The sequence below is a fragment of the Limulus polyphemus genome, unplaced genomic scaffold, assembly GCF_000517525.1.
Source record: "Limulus polyphemus unplaced genomic scaffold, Limulus_polyphemus-2.1.2 Scaffold224, whole genome shotgun sequence".
NCBI classification, from domain to species: domain Eukaryota; kingdom Metazoa; phylum Arthropoda; class Merostomata; order Xiphosura; family Limulidae; genus Limulus; species Limulus polyphemus.
In genome coordinates this window covers 149,401-167,895 of record NW_013665834.1, presented here as the reverse complement: position 1 = coordinate 167,895, position 18,495 = coordinate 149,401, and the positions used below count along the sequence as shown (strand labels likewise).

The 18,495-nt window shown below is 31.6% G+C and overlaps 1 protein-coding gene across 1 annotated transcript in view; it reads right to left on the bottom strand.

Annotated features, from left to right (window-relative positions):
- LOC106478558 (extracellular matrix protein FRAS1-like) overlaps positions 1 to 18,495 on the bottom strand; it is a 154,477-nt gene that overhangs the window by 17,211 nt on the left and 118,771 nt on the right. The window contains exons 60-64 of the mRNA XM_013939110.2: positions 15,751 to 15,916; positions 13,144 to 13,337; positions 12,338 to 12,596; positions 7,979 to 8,139; positions 2,164 to 2,276 (exon numbers count right to left, since the gene is read on the bottom strand). Of these exons, the coding sequence (XP_013794564.2) occupies positions 2,164 to 2,276; positions 7,979 to 8,139; positions 12,338 to 12,596; positions 13,144 to 13,337; positions 15,751 to 15,916 (893 nt within the window). The remainder of the gene's footprint in view (positions 1 to 2,163; positions 2,277 to 7,978; positions 8,140 to 12,337; positions 12,597 to 13,143; positions 13,338 to 15,750; positions 15,917 to 18,495) is intronic.

Genomic DNA, 18,495 nt, shown 5'->3' with positions numbered 1-18,495 from the left:
ATATATATATATATATATATATATAAGAGCCAAATGTCTGTTTGTCATGCTGTGTATTTCCTGAACAGTTAATTATTGGAAAAAAATGCATATTTTCATGAGTACATTACAGAAAAATTATTCATTTTTTGCAATTCCTAAAATTTAATATGAATATCAACATCGATCCATCAGTTTTTGTAAGCACTGAACAGTCAATCTGAGAAAAAACTTATTAAGAACAAAAATGTTTTTTTGAGGGAATTTCACAAAAAAAAAAGGGACTTCCTACATCGATTCATTAGCATGGATGCAAAAAACACATAAAAAAGAGGAGCATGTTTCACTATATATTTGTTGTTGTTTTTCTTTAATGTCGGTATTATATACGTGCATGAATAAACTGATTTGAATTGAATATCTCCCATCTGACACTTCTTGTAGTCTTTCCTTGCACTCATTAAAATAACAAGGAACAGTAGCATCCAGCAGAAAAAAGCTCAGCAGTTACTTAGTGAAGCTGAGCACACTAATGTGCTGGATGCACCCATTGCATAAAAAAAAACAAAGATTTTTACCAAAAAAGGAATTATATTCAGTCTCCTTCACTTATAAATAAATGCAATGAAATTTTCTTATTGAATTAGCACATGGAATGACAAAAGACAGTCATAAACAGCCCACCAGACAATCATATTGTATATACAATCTGATCCAAGGGATTGGGTTGACTGCACATTTTATATTTATTCACCACTATTTCTAGGGAACTTACAATTGAATTGTTTCAACGGGCATCTGCTAGTTGATCCATAATTGTGATTGTAACTTCGGGAAGTTATAAAAAAAACTGTTCAATCTTGCAAGTAACACACAAATATTGTTTATGGAGAATTTGATTATGATCTCATTTGTCATGCATAGCAAATCTTAAATATTTATGAATTCCTACCTACGTGTTTGTTAACATCAAGTATTTATGCAAGAATGGTTTTTCTTATCCATCTCATAGATAGGATAATCTATGGCTATTTGAATAAATGAAACTTTATAAAACCATAAAATCTATAAAGTTCAAAAATATTCAATATCTACTGTTTTCTTTTATATTTGTAAGTATGCCTTATGTGTGAAAAGCAACTGCATACCCTTCTTTATAAAGTGGACCCACAGAAAATTTAAATGTATTTTCAATTCAATATTTCATTTGCTATATTGTTTTAGACATAAAATCAAAATATCACCAACCGAGAGAAAATATGGTTCATCAATTAACTTGTTCTTATCAAACACAAACCTACATCTGTTCAGTTGTAAGTAGTATACTGTTGTTAAAGAACATACAGATTTAAGGACACTAATAAACTGTGTGTAGTGGAAAATCCCACAGGTGAATATGACATAGTCATCCATTAATATTACTTTAAAATCCTAACTAAGACCAATGACAGACAGAGCCACCTATAAAAGCCAGAACTTAACTAAGTCCAGCATATAAATGTGCTTAAACTAGAGAGAGAAAGAGAGAGAAAAAAAAAAGAGTTCAATAATCTTTTAACATGTTCATTCATGAAAATAACTGTTATAATGTTTTTTATTGTTGGGTGGGTTCTTTCTGATTATTTGGTAAAAGGATGAATGTAAAATTCAGCAAATTTAACAATATCAGAATAATTATATTTCTAAGGTTTTATGTAACTAACAATAAGCCTAACATCACGAATAAACAATGTATAAACAAAAATTCCACTTTCTTACAAACATTCATATCTTGTACTTCATCACATATACAAACTAAAAATTTACAGTACTGAAATATAAACATATTGGCTGACAGGCAGTGACAGTAATGACTAAACTCACAAAATCATGCACTGATTACTAAATAAATGACTAATAAAAATTATTCAAATAATAAGTCACCATTTCAGACTCAATACAACTTACCAACAACATCGGTAGTCATGTACTCTAGTATATCTCACATTTTAAACATATCATTTCAATTTCTTACAAAAACTCATTGAAAACATTTATTTTACTGCTGGAGCTATAGAGTTGAAGCATTTTTTTGTTAAGTAATTTGTATACAATTATTAGAAGTTTATATATCTATAAATTCATCAATTCAAAGCTTGTCTTTTCAACAGTCAGTGTGAATAATTATTAAAGAAAAAAAATTACCTTTCTGGTAGATGTGCAGTGCAAACAAGTGGTTTATCTGGGGATGAAGCATAAGACTGGGTAGGTTTTACAGTACAAGGAATCAACTGGATGATGTATTGTCCTGTATAATCCTAAAAACATTGAACAAGATGTTGTTCATAATTAGAGCAAGATTATATATATTTATCTGGAGAATAAGCATAAGACTTGGTAAGATTTACAGTAAAAGAAGTCAAATAAATGATGTAGATCTTGTAAAATAAAAATCATTAACTATCTTCTGCTGATAATTAGAGTAAGGCTAGATAGGTATTCTTTTCAAAGACTCAAATAAATGATGTTATGGCTAGTTCTAAGATAACACTTAAATCCAATATGTAAGCTATCTAACCATAATAACATGAGATACGAGTTAAATTGTTAAGCAAGATATGAATTAAGAATGATTTGACTAAAAATAATGTGAGTGACACAAATGTGTTTCAAATAAAACAAAAGTTATTTATCGTGAAGAAACTGGGACATGAAATGCTTGAGATAATTTCAATATATTTTTTATACTACTGAAGACTACACAAAAATGCAGTACAAAGACCAATGTAATTCTTTACAAATTCACAAGACAAGAACCAAGATGTGTTTGAAAGTTTTGATTTGCTTAGGGTTAAGATACAATGTCTAAGCTATTTTTTAAGCCCCAGTCAAAAGATTACAACAGGAATAAAATTCCAATTAAACATCACATTTAAACTGATCCAAACAAGCAAAGAAAGGGGGTTCATCAAAGTTAAACTGAAGTGTTGAATACTGATAGCATCTGTAAACAGATAAATTACTGTGAAGTGCAAAATTTATAGAAAGGCACTCAATTCAGTAAGAAGCATTTTCTAAAGCAGTCATAAATAAAATATAAATCATTATAGTTACATAGTACTAAGGAAATAATAAAGAGAAAAATCTATGGTAGCAATAACACTAACATAAGTAAGCAACAGTTACATTTTATAATACCAAAAATAATGAGCCTTAATTCACTGGGTGAAAACTGTAATACATGAAATATAAACTCATAGGAAAAAATACATAATAAAGAAAAAACACATTAACTCATAACAACAACAAAAAAAAAATCAAGCATCCTAGAAATTTCCAGTAGTCTGACTACATATATTTACAATATTTTACATCACAACACGTAGGTAACATGTCTACACAGCCTATTAAACCAAAGACCCTTCATTTCAAGTACGATGGAAAGAACATTTTCTATGGCAACTGAAAACTTTGTCAACATCCTGTGAAGGGCCTCATTTACTTTTTAAAAAATGTCTCTGCTTTTCTTTCAATTGATCTCCTAGAAACCAACAATGATATTTTTTCTTTCTGTTAGAGGGCTTAGGCTTCAGTCTGTTGTGCAACCTGGGCCTATGAGTGGAGTCTCCAATGCACCTGTCACAACGTTGAGGTCCACCTGAATGATCTTGAGCATAGAAACCAGTAACCACAATAGCCTGGTAGATGTGCTGTATTGTTTGGCTGGAGTGGATAATAGGGCATCAATTTTGTTGATTTCTATTGTTGATTCTGTGGTTCCTTATGATGATTTATTTTGGTACTTAGGTATTTTGGCCCTTAGTAAACTTTCTTAAGTTCACGTGTGTGCATATATATATCATTATTTTTGCACCTCAACATGCTGCATTCTTTAAGGAAACATTTCACTAGTAGCTAACAGTGCTATTTTTGGCAGTCTTGGTTTTGGTTCTTCTGCAATAATTACAGGCAAAACACTACTCAGTAGTAAAATAGTTAGTAGAAGGTCATTCTTTCTGGTAAATGGTGGTGTATCAATAACAAGTGCATGCATCTTGATGACATGCATATCAAGTATTGGGTCCTGTTTTATGGGTTCTTCTTCCTACTACTGTCACCTGAAGGAAACATTGTTATTAGACACTTGAGGACGTCCTCAAATTCACTGTCCATCAATAGGCTGTTGTGACTGTAGAATCTCTCTCTCTCACAAAATTAAACAATGTACAGTGATGTAAGACAAACAGATGGTTAGAATGGTTGAGAACTTATATTCTGTGAGAAAGAGGTGGTTCAGCAATAATCACTTAGTCTCTAATAAGTTTTCATACAAACAGACGCTTCACTACTTACTAAACTGTTAAAATTAGGCTGTCTAAATTTAACACTGTTAACAAACTCACTGCATGATCACTGCCTAATGATTGCAACTTTCTCAAGCTAGATTATCTACTGCATGCTCATATGTACACAAGCAATATTCCACAGACTGGTTATCATGGCAGAGCACTAATCATGTAAGATATTAAGAAGAACTATAGACATAAAGTCAATGGTTTTTCAAGCATCCCCCCCCCCCTTTAGCCCTGGTATCTTAATGAATATTCAGCAGTACCTATGAGATTATTAATACATCAATGAAGACATAGGGTATATCATGCTTTAGTTTGGTGTGACATAAGTTAATAATCAGCAGTTTCACTTCTTCCAAACATACTCTACACCAACAACAATATAAACATGGGGTACATCACACACCCTTGATGTAGGGTAAGCTAAAATAACAATCTTATTTTATCTAAAAGCACGAGATATTTTCTGGCAACACCAATAACAATGTAGATTATATATATATTTGTGTGTGTGTGTGTGTTAATTAATTTACAACATACATTTATATGTGATGTAAAAATAATATTTCTATTATCATATATATATATATATATATACACACACACACATATGCAACAAAATAACACATTCAATTAATGTACACACCTGTTACAAATCTCTAACTGAACAATGATTGATACAGTAGACAAAAGTAATTTGTACAGTGTTTTTGGATACAGTATTGTCACCTATGACTATTGATATCACAGAACACTAATCAACGTAAAATCCAAAAGAACCAAAAATTCACCCCTATGACTTGCAAGGCCTGATCATTATTTTTACTGTCTGTAACTGTATCACAACCTATGGATAAAAAAACTCATTTCTGTTGACATATGAGAAAAATAACAGGAAAAAATTATGAAACTAGGAAGTTTCCACTGATTTATCACAGCCTGGGTTATTTCTCAAGCAATTTAAAGGCACAATCCCAACACTGTACAGCTGGAGAACAGGCTTATCTTACTCTTAGGTATTCCTTGTATGTATCAACATGATAAATCACGAAAACAGACACTAAAATAATCTCAGGTAGCAATTAACAATGTTCACTATAAAGCAAGCATTGCAAATTCTTTCAGCTTTCAGATATGCCACATATCTTAATGATCTTCATCAACTATTTGAGCTGTTAATGTTCTAATGTATCTAACACCATCAACAATCCTAGCTGTTATACTACAATGATTTCCACATGTTTATCTGTTAATAACCTATGAAAAACTGTTTGATATCTTGTATATTAAAGATGCAAATTTCTGTATGTCAATTACTGTGGGCCTTAAACATTCTACATATTCCTATGGACATTATGAAACAGTTATAAAGAATGATATACCATAAATTGCCAACAGAGGACTGTGGTAGTTCATATCCAAATGTTAGCATTAGTAGATTTGGTGAAAAGTGAGTAGACTGTTGCTATGTTGCTTTGTATGCACTCATTACATACAGTAGGTGATCATTCTAGTCGGTTATATCCAGACTCACAAACTCTACAAGTATATGCTTGAAAGATAAGCACAGCTATTTCATTTAAACCATCAGGCTGCATTCACCAAACTCAGCTCATTGCTGATTGGTAAAATGTTTCTCCAAGTACTGCAAAATATGTTATCTACTATTTATCTACACTATCTGTAAATGTCTTAGCACACATCAATTACCATTATTTGTCTCTGGAAGGGCTACAGTGATGTCTGATATACAATGAGGAACCTACAAGTCTCAACCTCAATTACTCTGACATGGTTGGTTTCTCTTCTGAGCACCATACACACCACACACCACTCTATGTCTCTGTAGGAATATGGCCAGGAGAAACACATCTGCATATTGGATGTCATATGTCAATCACCTTGTCAAGCTAGGTATCATGATTTTTTCTCACAATATTCTTGTCAAGAATAATTTGTATCTAATAAATATAATTTCTTTTAAATAAATGATAAATTATTTTACTTGTGTGTGTTGTGTGAATATGATATACTAAATAATAATATTGAATAATTAAAGATATAAGTTGTCCAAATATTTTGGAACATTTTTACATCATGAAGCAACTAGAAAATTTGAGGAAATTTTACAATTGCTTCAGGTTCTTATTAGTTGAAAATGCATAAAACAGAATTTAAAAGATATCAGATATCACAGCAGTGCAGCCATTGGGAAGTTCAGGTTAACCAATGTAAACTAATGAGTTAGTACCATGACACATGGTGTTGCTTGTGAAGGCAGATTTTGTGGCTGATCTTTAACCTTGTGAGATACATGATTGGGTGTAGGCAGTCCCTACTGCATCTATAGCTGCAAACTTCTCCTTTCAGGAAATTTGTTGGATATAATTATTTCAAACTTGGTATCATAAAGGCTGATGGAACAGTATGTTACCATAGTAAACATGTTAAGGTAGTTCTGCTCAAATGACCTCTGGCTTCAGTAGACTGCTCTTCCTCTTCAAGAAGCTGTCATGGTGTCTAATCTATTGTCAAGATACATGTCATGTTCCCCAGCAGTAGGTTAGTACTAGCAGGCAGAATTTATTTCCAACTACATTTCCAATCTACTTGTAATCAGCTGGTCTGACAAAGGAATGTGACTCAGGGTGCAATTACAGGCACAAAACTGTTTTGAACAACTTAATGTGGTAGTATTCTGATGTAAAACTTAAAAACCAATAGGTAAGCTATCTTACCACAATAACAGAAGACCAGTTTTTTGTTTTTTTTCAGATATTCAAGCAAAGATACACAAGGGTTTTCTATCCCTAATTTTGAACTCAATAGACTAGACAGAAGGAAGCCAATCAACAGTACCCAATGTCAATTCTTAGGCTACTCTAATCCAATAGTGGGGTTTGACATCCCAAAAGAATGAAACACTAATTTGTTGAAATGGGATGCAAGCTGTAGGCCCTCAGATTCACAGTATGGCATTTTAACCACTAGGTCATGCCCAGCCTTAGGAGATTTGAACTAATATGTTATGCAAACTTGAGTTGATAATGGCTCAATCAACAAATAAAAGAGTCTGTTTTACAAATAGAAATACTTTATTAACCATGAGCAAAGTAGTATGTGAAAACTTAGAAAGAATGACATTATTCGAAGATAGTTATCACTGTCTATGTCATGAATACTGTTTGAAGACATCGGCAAAGTATGAAGCCCAAATTAATTTTTTACAACTACACATAATGTAAAACAAGGCAAATATGAGAGTTCTGACTTTGATTAAGGATAAAATTACAATCATTAAGCTCTACAAATGTCTCTTCACTTACAATACTTGTCTAATCAACATAGATGAAACTAAATTTCAATAACTCAGTATTTCAAAATAATCATGATTTCAGTAACTCACCAAGGTTAGCTTAGGAAATTAACAAACTCAGCATTCATACATGATAATAAGCATATCCTTGAATAAAACTTACAGTTTTACCATACATGGAATCATTAAATGATATATTTGTCAGAATAAAGATCTATTAATAATTAGAGTTAGATTGGGTAGATCTTACTGTAATAGGAAACGTGTGAATAATGTTAACTACATTTTTTTAATTGATATAGCTATTCAGCATGTGTGAGAACAAACACAAATAGAATCAGAAGAATCTCACCTTTAAGTTATAGTTGCTTGTGGCCCTCCACAGTTGTGATGGGCCATCAAACGTAGATTCCGTCCAAATAAGCTCCAAATCAAAAGTAATAACCAATGTATCTGGTGGTAACACACCACTTTCCACACCAGGTAATGTATGATGTTTCATGACAAACTGGCCTATAAAATTTAAGAACTTTATTATTTCAATGTTTTAATAATTTGTAAAAAATATAAGTCTTATTACAGATTAGATAACAACTCTTCCTTGACTGCATACAGCCTGATAAAGAGTTCACATATGAGTATTTTTCAAGAGACAGAAGTAATAAGATGAGTGAATATGGAAGATAAACAAGAATGATAGTAGCCTAAGTTTGTACAGCATCAAGGTAAAAACTCTTCACTGCAAAATCTCTATTTAGCAACAGTCTTTGTGACAAAACTTTAGAGTCCTGCACAAGAATGTGTTAGACAAAAAAAGAAGAGAAACTTCTACCACCCAAGAAAGTAGACTGTTGGTTAACTAATATATTTGAAAATAGCTTATTATCTGCTTATATTCAAGTCAAGGTGGTCATTACTTTATATTACTAATTAACTATTTTCTCCTGCAACTTAATCCTAATGTATCCAACTGACTTGTCTAAATGAAAGAAACTACTTCAAATTTGAACAAGAAAAAATTATAAAATTAAACTTCAAAATGTCTCAGAGATCCCTCTTTCTGAAAGCAAATAGAGAAAAATGTTATTACTGTTCATAGTTTTTAAGTTCTTACATTGCTTTAAAATCCTGTCATCACCTTCTGATTGGCTAAATCTATATGATTAAAAATACTTTTCTCAATCCTACTTCATGGTAACATATGGATGCTAAGTGAGAAAAAAGTCCTATGCAAAGTGAACAATACGATATGTATTAACGCATGTAAAAATTTTATATGATAAATCAAAACAGAGAAGATATATTCACTCAGAAACATCATAATCACTTTCTCCCTTCTCCATGATTTTTTTAGATACCTGGTTTGCTTTATTAATCTGCCACTTAGCCATATTCACAGTTTATTATCAAATATCAAACTGGCACTTTTTTCTGATTACCAAGAAACCACTTCATGACAATCATACTCTATGTAAAAATGAAAAATCATGGCATAAATCTTGTAGTATGCAAATATTACATATCTCACGTGTCTAAAAATCTGTCTCCAAATTGATTTTTTTTATAATATTGTTTAATGGTGCAATATAAAATGGATCCTACTTTGTTAGCCATTTACTCACCAAATAATGGGAAAGTCTAAAAACAAATAAATAATGGATTTCTCATTTTCTGACAAGACAATAACCTCATTGCTAACTGAGAAAATGTTTCTTGGAAATATGTATTTTGACATAAACCATTCAAAGGCTGACTCAACTAGAAAATCTGGAATATTAGATAATATGACCTATCTACAAACATTGCATCTTAATTTATATTGAATAACATTATTTGGAGAAAAAATATCACTATCATCACATGTTGGAGCTTCCATTTAGACTTACTGACAGTTTCACACATCTGTATTTATTTCAGAATTGTCATTTACCTCCCATGCTAGGGTATTTAAAGAAGCATGAAAAAGCTCAGGAGTCCTAAATCTTTGTGAAAAACATTACACCAGCAGTGTGGTATTCCTGATTTAGAATAGTAATGAAACAGGAGTAAACTGGCTAGAGAGATTTAATATTATTTCACTTTGAACAGGTTGTTGAAATTATGAGTGTCTAAAGCAATAAAAAACAATGGTATACCATGATTTATATTAGTAATAATACATGTACAAAGGATATGTATTTAGAATCAGTCACTAAACACTAGCAGTGTTGTTGCTTGTTATAGATTCAAGGTCTAGTACATTTTTTAGAATCAGTTACAGTAGTCCCTAGTTGATATGATCCCTTCCAATAATGACTTTCTTTTAGCTAAGACTTTTTTTCTGTGCATGGAATGATTTTACACCTCCTACAAAGGACTTCCTGAAAGATGTGACATACGGCCATGATTTTTCAATGGAAGGTTCGATAATGACCTCTCTTTAGAGACCTTTCTTCATTTCAATAAAAACATATAAACATCGATAATGATTCAACTGTAGTTTGTTGATGTCCACAAAGGGTGAGTGATTAGATGCCACACCACACAATTAAAATGAACACAAAGGCAGGGAAATTTTCATATTTTATGTTATATTCTTCAAAATATGAATATCTCTACCTCGATTATTCAATGTGATAAGAAAAAATTACCAATTTCAACAGCAGTTAATGCTTGATTATACCATTTAACACGTGAGTGTTTTGATAAGTAGTGTGCAATTGGTCATGAAAATGAAACCACGATGCAAGCTGGAAAAACCCTCACCAGCTAATCCACAGCCAGAATAAGTGTTTTCTCAAGATATCAGATGATGTATGATGTAAGTAATTCTCCCAGTGAGTAGTTAATTTGTGGCTTGCTGTATAAATATGACACGTATCAAAGAATAAACCACTTACATTTTTGTACAAAGATAGATTCTGTCTCACAATGCCTCAACAAAAGGGAAAACCTAAACACCTGACCTTACTTTCGCATGCTGAAAATGAACAACAAACCATTTCCTGATATCACATCTGCCAGACTCACCAACACTTAAAGCAACCCTGTTAAATGTGCAAAACAATAATGGAAGATTTTTTATTAAATAAATTTGGTGTCAATTTGTGAAATTTTACATGTATCAAATAAAAATGTGATACATGTATGTTTTATTAAATAAATATGATCAATGCATAATCTATTTTACATAAAACAATCAAAATAATTTTAAGTTATCTTTATTGAACTGTTATACATCATAATTATTATTATACCAATTTGCTACGTCATCTAATTACCTATACAGTATATAAACCATTATGCTCAAGCCTTGGCAATAGCAACTGGCACAGCTTGAACTAAGTTGTTTGTCTTCTGGTCATTGATCCTTTGAATAATGACTTCCTGTCAGATACAATTTTTTTTTATCATGGCAAATAGGTTGGTTGTATCTAAATTTACTAGACCTTAGATCTATTAATGTGGAATATGAATTAATATTAACAATGTAAAATAATGCTGCAAAGAGTATTATTCAATCTTACACAAGAATATGCAAAAAAATTGGACATTATATTATGTTGCATAATGCAACTTACAATTATTTTACAATCAGTGTCATTTTAAATATAAACAAATTTCAGTAAATATAAAATACAAAATTAATTAGGAAGAAAAGTAAAAATCACTTGGCATTTCAGTTCATCATTAAAACACATGGGAAACATTTTATCTTTTTTGGCTATCAGCTTTTGAGTTAGCATTTCCAAGCTGTATCCCAGGTCCAATTTCTAAATTAACTAAAAGATGTACATGTATGTTCAAATAACATGTAGCAGTTGTAATACAATCAACCAAAAAGTAGAAAAGTGTTTTGTGTGGTTGGGTGATGGAAGTTTAAAACTAGTGACCAGTATCATCAGAAAATCATTACTGAAACAAAAGTAGAGAGAAGATCATAAGGCAAGGCTAATACAGTACTTAGTATTAACAGACTGGCCACGTAAGAGTGGAAGATGTAGCAACAAAAGACTTTACAGTGGATTATTGTTGAACTACAGCAGAAGCAAGTAGCAGGCCCATGTTATAAGAAACTGTGATGATTCCATAACCAACATTGGAAGTTAACATAGCCAACACAAACTGAGATTAAATGTTAGAGACTGATGAAATAAAATAGTGACTTGATATTTACTTACAGAAACTGCTTAATAATCGAACATGAACAACTGAGCTGACAACAATAGAAATCTGGACGAGTAGCAATCACAGCACACACACACTATTAAGTTAATTACATTACATGCCCAAATTACTAACAATCTCTTGTAAAAACTATATTTAGCTTTTTTCATTTGTAGGTAACCATTAGAAAGATGCCACTACCTCAGAACATGTTATTTATACATGTTCACTTATGAAGGTGGCTCAGTACATGCAGAATTCATCTGCTTATTCTGGCCTACATATCCATATGTGGTGGAAAACAAATAACTGTATAATTTCATTGAATCTAATTCACAGGATTAATATCATATTTACTGTTTTTTTGTTGAGTAAATAATGAACCCTCTACTATTTCTAAGTAAGCATAGAAAGACAAAATAAACATCTTTAAAAAATACTAATAATATTTATATGTTGTTTGAATAGGGGTCAAACAGTTATGTTTATTATTAAAATATACTTCTAAAGGGGACAGTAATGTGTTTATTATTTAATATTTTCAATGACTAAACTTTCTTCTTACCTCTAAATTTAGCCTCAGTTTTGAATTCTAGGATTAACCGGCCATCAGCTCCAACTGATATACGCAAAATTTGCAATCTGGCTCTTAAAATGCCATCTGTTTCTAAACCAGTACGCCAAAGGACAGTATTATAAAAGAAGGAAAATTCCATTTCTGTACGATGTTCTATAGAGGCCCAACCGGTAGGTGCTGTAGCATAAATGTATGACACATGAAGTGGAAGTTCCACAGTCAGATAACTCTGTGCTGAATCTCGCATCTACATTAGTTGTAAAAGATCAGAATTATGTGCAAGAAATCCCTTTAGACTTACACAATACTGAATCCTTTATGGGATTAATAGTAAGATAAATGTTAGAAGTCACAGATTGCTCAGTTTATAGGACTGAGATAGTCGATAAGTTTAGTGTTGTACTAACAGCAATAAGAAAAAGATTAACTACAGTATTTCAGGTATTTTTTATGTTTTTAATTAAGAATTAAATAAAATGATTGGGCTTTAAAAAATTATAACAAATGATGTTCACACACACATATACCATTCTTTCAGCAAGAAGAGTGTAATTGGAAATAAAAATACTTGCAAAATAAATGTAAAATGTTTGGGAGAAACTGTTTACAATATTAACCCTGATTTTATATAAATGCTTAACAATGAAATGGTTCATTTACCAAATATTTCCTACATATTATTAACTGTGAGGAGTTAAATAATCTTTGTATGTTAAATATTAATATGACTATTAAAGTAGATTATAGAAATTGAGTTTTTGGTTAGTGAAATATATAGCATATAAAAGACTTGCCTGAAAATCTGATGTCACAGAGCCTCCACACAGGTCTATCAGTTCTGTCATGTGATACCAAGCATCAAATGTCCACACACAACTCTTCAGGTCTAAGTGCTGGTATAGAGACAGGCTTTTAGCTGCTCGTAAATTTTGATCAAACTGGTATGGTCGGTTGAATCCAGGGCCTTGAAGCTGTTTGTTCTTGTATGCTAAAGAAAACAAAAAAGTACTTAATATAGGTCATCATAGTAACAAGGAAATTGAACTCAGCAATCACCTCCAGGATGGCCTCCAAACACATATTAAGGGTAAAAATCAACTTATTTCAGTAATATTAAACTCTAATTTCAATAATTAGGACACTGTAATTATTTGTTATCAAACAGCAAAATTAAGTGATTTTCATTAACATCTCTTTCCAAACCAATAATCGTAACAATTAAAGTAATATTTACATTAAATTCCAATAATCAATTCTAGCACATTAATTTTTTTAAAATCCAGCATTGATCTTAATATAAGAAAGACAGGTTATTCAAAAAGTCAAGCCTTATGCTAATGTACACATTATACAAACTAAACTTGACCAATATGAATTAACTGTATATAATTAATTTTTTTTACCTTCCTGAAATCGTTGATAATTATCATCATTTTCTTGACTGACAAACAATGCTAAAGTGTTAGCAAAGACATAAGCAGCAACAATGCTAAGAGCAGTTTGACTAGTTCTCTATGAAATTCTTCATGCCAATTTTAAAATAACTATTGGGAGATCATACTTAAAATGCAATCTTTCTACTGGTTATAAAAATCTAGTTCAACTGAGAAATCGCAACTCTATGTGTAGAAAATGGGTGTGGCATCTGTCGAAGAGTTCAGAAAAATTTATTTCTCCTTTCTCTCAATGTGCCCAAAGGAGCTTGAAAGAAGAATGTGCAAACAGGGTAATTAACCTAGTTTCTTCTCTATACATAGAAGTATAGTGTATAGGAGGGCATTCTCAAATTACTAAGACATAAACTGAACGTTTTGTGAACTTGTGGATCATGTGAAAACAAAACTGAACTTCAATAATTTTTCTTTCGAAATAAAGGAATTAAAACTTTGAATGATAATGTAAATTTTAATGTTGGTTTCATTGGCAAACATTTATCATAATATAGCTTAATTTACTTTTGAATGTAACTAAGTAAAATCTCGTTACATGTGCAGAAAAGGGTGTCTATAAGAAAGGAGTTAACTAACTGTGTTTGGTAAATTGTAAAACTTTATTCTTTGAAGCTTCTATATATGAAAGATATACAACTTTGTTTATATGTATTTACAGTGGAACATACCATACTCTGTTTGGTCATGTGCATCATACTGGACACCATACGTTTGGAAAGAGACTGATCGCCATACCATCTGAGGTGGTTGGCAATACCAGAAAGGAAATCTATAAGTTTAACCTAGCTGGAGCTTCTGTTGCCATATTATATCTTCTTCCTTCTTGTTGCTATTTAACAGTTACAGTAGAAGCAATATTAAGTCTCATCATAATAAATCATGGAAAATAGGCAGTTCCTCTTTTACACTTTCAATACTCAATATGCTAGTTGTTAACAGCAAAAACCATTGTTTCAACTCTCCCAGCCAGAACAAAGGCCTGGGTGGTACTCTGAGTATATCAGTGGTCTAGCCTGAAAAACAAGTTATATATGTATCAGTCTACTAGACTGCATCCAACCAGGCTAAACTGTGATGCTTGGTGACACTCACACTAGACTGGCTTTCACCTTATTCCAGCCTTTTTTGAAGAGTTTCCATGTCTGAAATGCATTCAGAGCTTGCCCGCTTGTTCAAAGTTACTACTTCAAATTGTATAGCAGCTGATACAACTTTTGTTAGGCACCAAATCTCTGACACATATGTCATCTATTCACTTGGCAAAACCTCAGTAAACTTATTCACAAAGATATCTTCATGGTCTGCTACTTCCATGCTTGGATATGCCTTGAAGACAATACAAATCTTCCATGAAATCAGTCAAAACTTTTATTGGGACATGCCCTACAGACTTAAATTCAGTGCTATAAATTGCTATATTTTTCATGGGATTAAATCTCCTTTACAGCTCTACCATTACAAATTTTCAAATCCATAGCTCTTCAGGGCCTAAATACTTAATGAGATTGAGTTGCTGGCCATCATGACTGAGAATGAACCACTATGCTGCTTAATCCAAAGACCAGCTATTCCATGAAACTATTTTCTGGATCTTTGGAAGACACAGTCTAAACTATTTTTTGTTACACCTCCAAATGATGATGAGCTTATCTGTTTTACTTGTTTGTTTGTTGTTAAGCTCAAACCTACACAATGGGCTATCTGTACTTTGCCCATTATAGTATCCAAATCCAGATTTTAGTGTATAAACCTTGAGACTTACCACTAAGCATTACATAATTAATAATGTTTCAACATTTTACTAACCCAGTAGCATTAAACTTACATGATAAACTTTTATAAAAAACAAGTACCTGAGGACTGTACTTATTCAGTGTCTTCAAAAAATGTCTTACTTAAAGAACCTTAAGACAAACTGCTAAAACAAAGAAGGATGTGAAAGTTACTCACCCAAAGGCTCCAAAAATCCATAGTTTAATGAACCTTCTGGTTCATTACTAGGTAAAACTGGTATAAGAAGATTGGAGCAGATGTGCTGTTGTCGATATACAGGTTCTGTCAGCAAGAATCGAATATTGTGGATAGGAAGAGTTGAAATTAGAGGTAGCATACCATCCTAGAAAAAAAATTTAACTACTGTTAATTTAAATAATACCAATCTAAGAATATTCCTAAAGAGTTTTATATAAGAGTGACTTGAATAAAGAGAATAAGAACTAAATTTAGAAGTACACATGCATATGCTGTTTCGGCAAATGAAAACAAAATTTCATCATGATAAAGTAGAAGATGATTCCATAGGTAAGAACAAGACCTCATCATGAACATGCAAAAATTGATTTTATGAGTAAGAAAAAGACCTCATTATGAACAAGTAGAAACTGTTTCCATGAGTGAAAACAAGATCTCATTGTGAACAAGCAGAAACTGTTTCTATGAGTGATAATACAAACACATTATGAGCAAGTAAGAACTGTTTCACTGAGGATGAGACAAAATTATAAACACAGAAATAATCTTTGTGTAAGTAACAAAAAAATCTCATCAAGAACCATGTAGAATCTTATCATCAACACACAGGTATCATGTGATTTGTGAAGTGAGTTCATCATAGACAAGTATATATTAAGTGAGAAAAAGGACTCATCATTAACATACAGATATAATGTGACTTTTGAAAGGATCTCATCACAGACAAAGACATATTATTTGAGTAAGAACAAGAACTAATCAAGAAATGTGCAGAATCTCATCTAACACACAGATACTGTGTGATTTGTGAAGTGATTTCATCATAGACAAGCTGGTATTATAAATAACTCATAAAGAACAAGAAAATACTGATTGTTAGTTTAAGTGAGAAAAGCACTTCATCACGAACACATAAATACATTAGGTGAGTGATAATGGGATCTCATTACGGGAAAGTTTTAGTGTGAGTGATAATAGGACTTATTCATAATAGGGACTGCTTTTCATTCATGAGTAGAAATTAAATGTAAGACACAATAAAACTTCATCATGAATGAAGTGGTTGTGTGAGTAAGAATGAAATTGCATCATAAGTACCAGTATGTCTGTGAGTGCTGAAATAAACTCATTATCATCAAGTACACGTGTTTGTGAATAAAAAAAAATTAATTGCAACAAACTGATATTAGCTCTACTGAGATAACAGATCTGTAATGAAGAATGACTTTAAATTACTTTTGTGTATATGCATGTTAAAGTATGAATCAGACCTTGATATTGTTTGTGCAAGTGAGAATGAGATCTTATCATGAATAAGGTGATATTCTTTCTGTACACGTAACAATGAAATTTCATCATGTACAAGCAGTAATGGTTTATGAAGTACTTGTTTTTCTGATAATAGAATTCAACCATGAACAAGTAGATATTTACTGTATTTGCATGAGAATAGCATCTTATACCGAATAACAACAGGAATTTTTCATCACTGATAACATAACTTTGCCATGGACTAGTATATATATATATATATATATTGTTTTTATGAGTGAAAATGAGATATTATAATGAAAAATGTAATACTGTATCTGGAACTCACTATGGTATCCCTTTAACGAGTTCACATATTTCAGAGAAACAAAATCTATGTTCTTGCCACACCCTTTCAAAACAAAAATGAAACTAAGATTTTCAAGAGTCACATTACAAACATCTATGGCATGCAATATCTTATCAATAACTCAAACACACCACATGCATAGGATTTATCTAATCCTAATATTTTTCTAATTTTCTTCTTCTGAGGCCTTGACCTCTGCCTTCTTTTCCTTCCACTTGAATATAAAAAACAACTGGCCTGTAACCTTAAGCTCATTTTCTGACTTCAGCATTTTTTTCAATCCTACATTTCTTAAGTTTCAGGCCATCAATTTTATCCATCACCCACTTTTCTATTTTCCCCAATCTGTTTTTTTTTCTTCCTATCATTGTCAAGGTAGATATGGTACTCTCTGCCTGTTTGCAGCAGCAAATTGAAGATCCTTAGAAATCCTTATTTTGGCTACACTAACCAAATGATCAGAGATCATTTGTTATGCTACAAGAAATCATTCTGTTAGGTATTTCACTACCACTTCTTTGTCAGCACAGATGCCACACACAACCAATGTTTGACCAAGCAATAAAATGTTTTGTTTTTTTATGGCCACTTCCAAAACTGACAAAGTATAATCTTCTTTGCCAAACTTTCATAAAATCTGGTATCCAATCTTGATTCTTTCTCATCAAGTTTTTGAAAGCTGTCATGTCTAGCATTAGTTTGAGTACATTCTTTAGATTGACAAAGGCCTTTGTCACATACACTCAGTAAACATTACAGGTCTTTTGTACACGAAAATCAGGTTTTTAAATTAAGCATTTTACATTTGTTAAGATTACAAATACTGTTATTCATCCGAAAATTTTCAAATTTGATTTGTATAACCTTCAAAACCTCCCAAATAAATATCAAACGTTTTTTCTAATAAAACATTATATTTTATCTGTTATTTTCTCTATCCTAATTCTGTATGAGCTTAGTTAATTTTACCGACCTTGTAACAATCATAAAAAAATATGAAATAAATCTAAATTACCTTGAATGACTGCTGATTGTAACAGGAGGAAACTATAATTTTATCCTAAATGGCTTAAAGTTTGTTTGTTTTGAATTTCGCGCAAAGC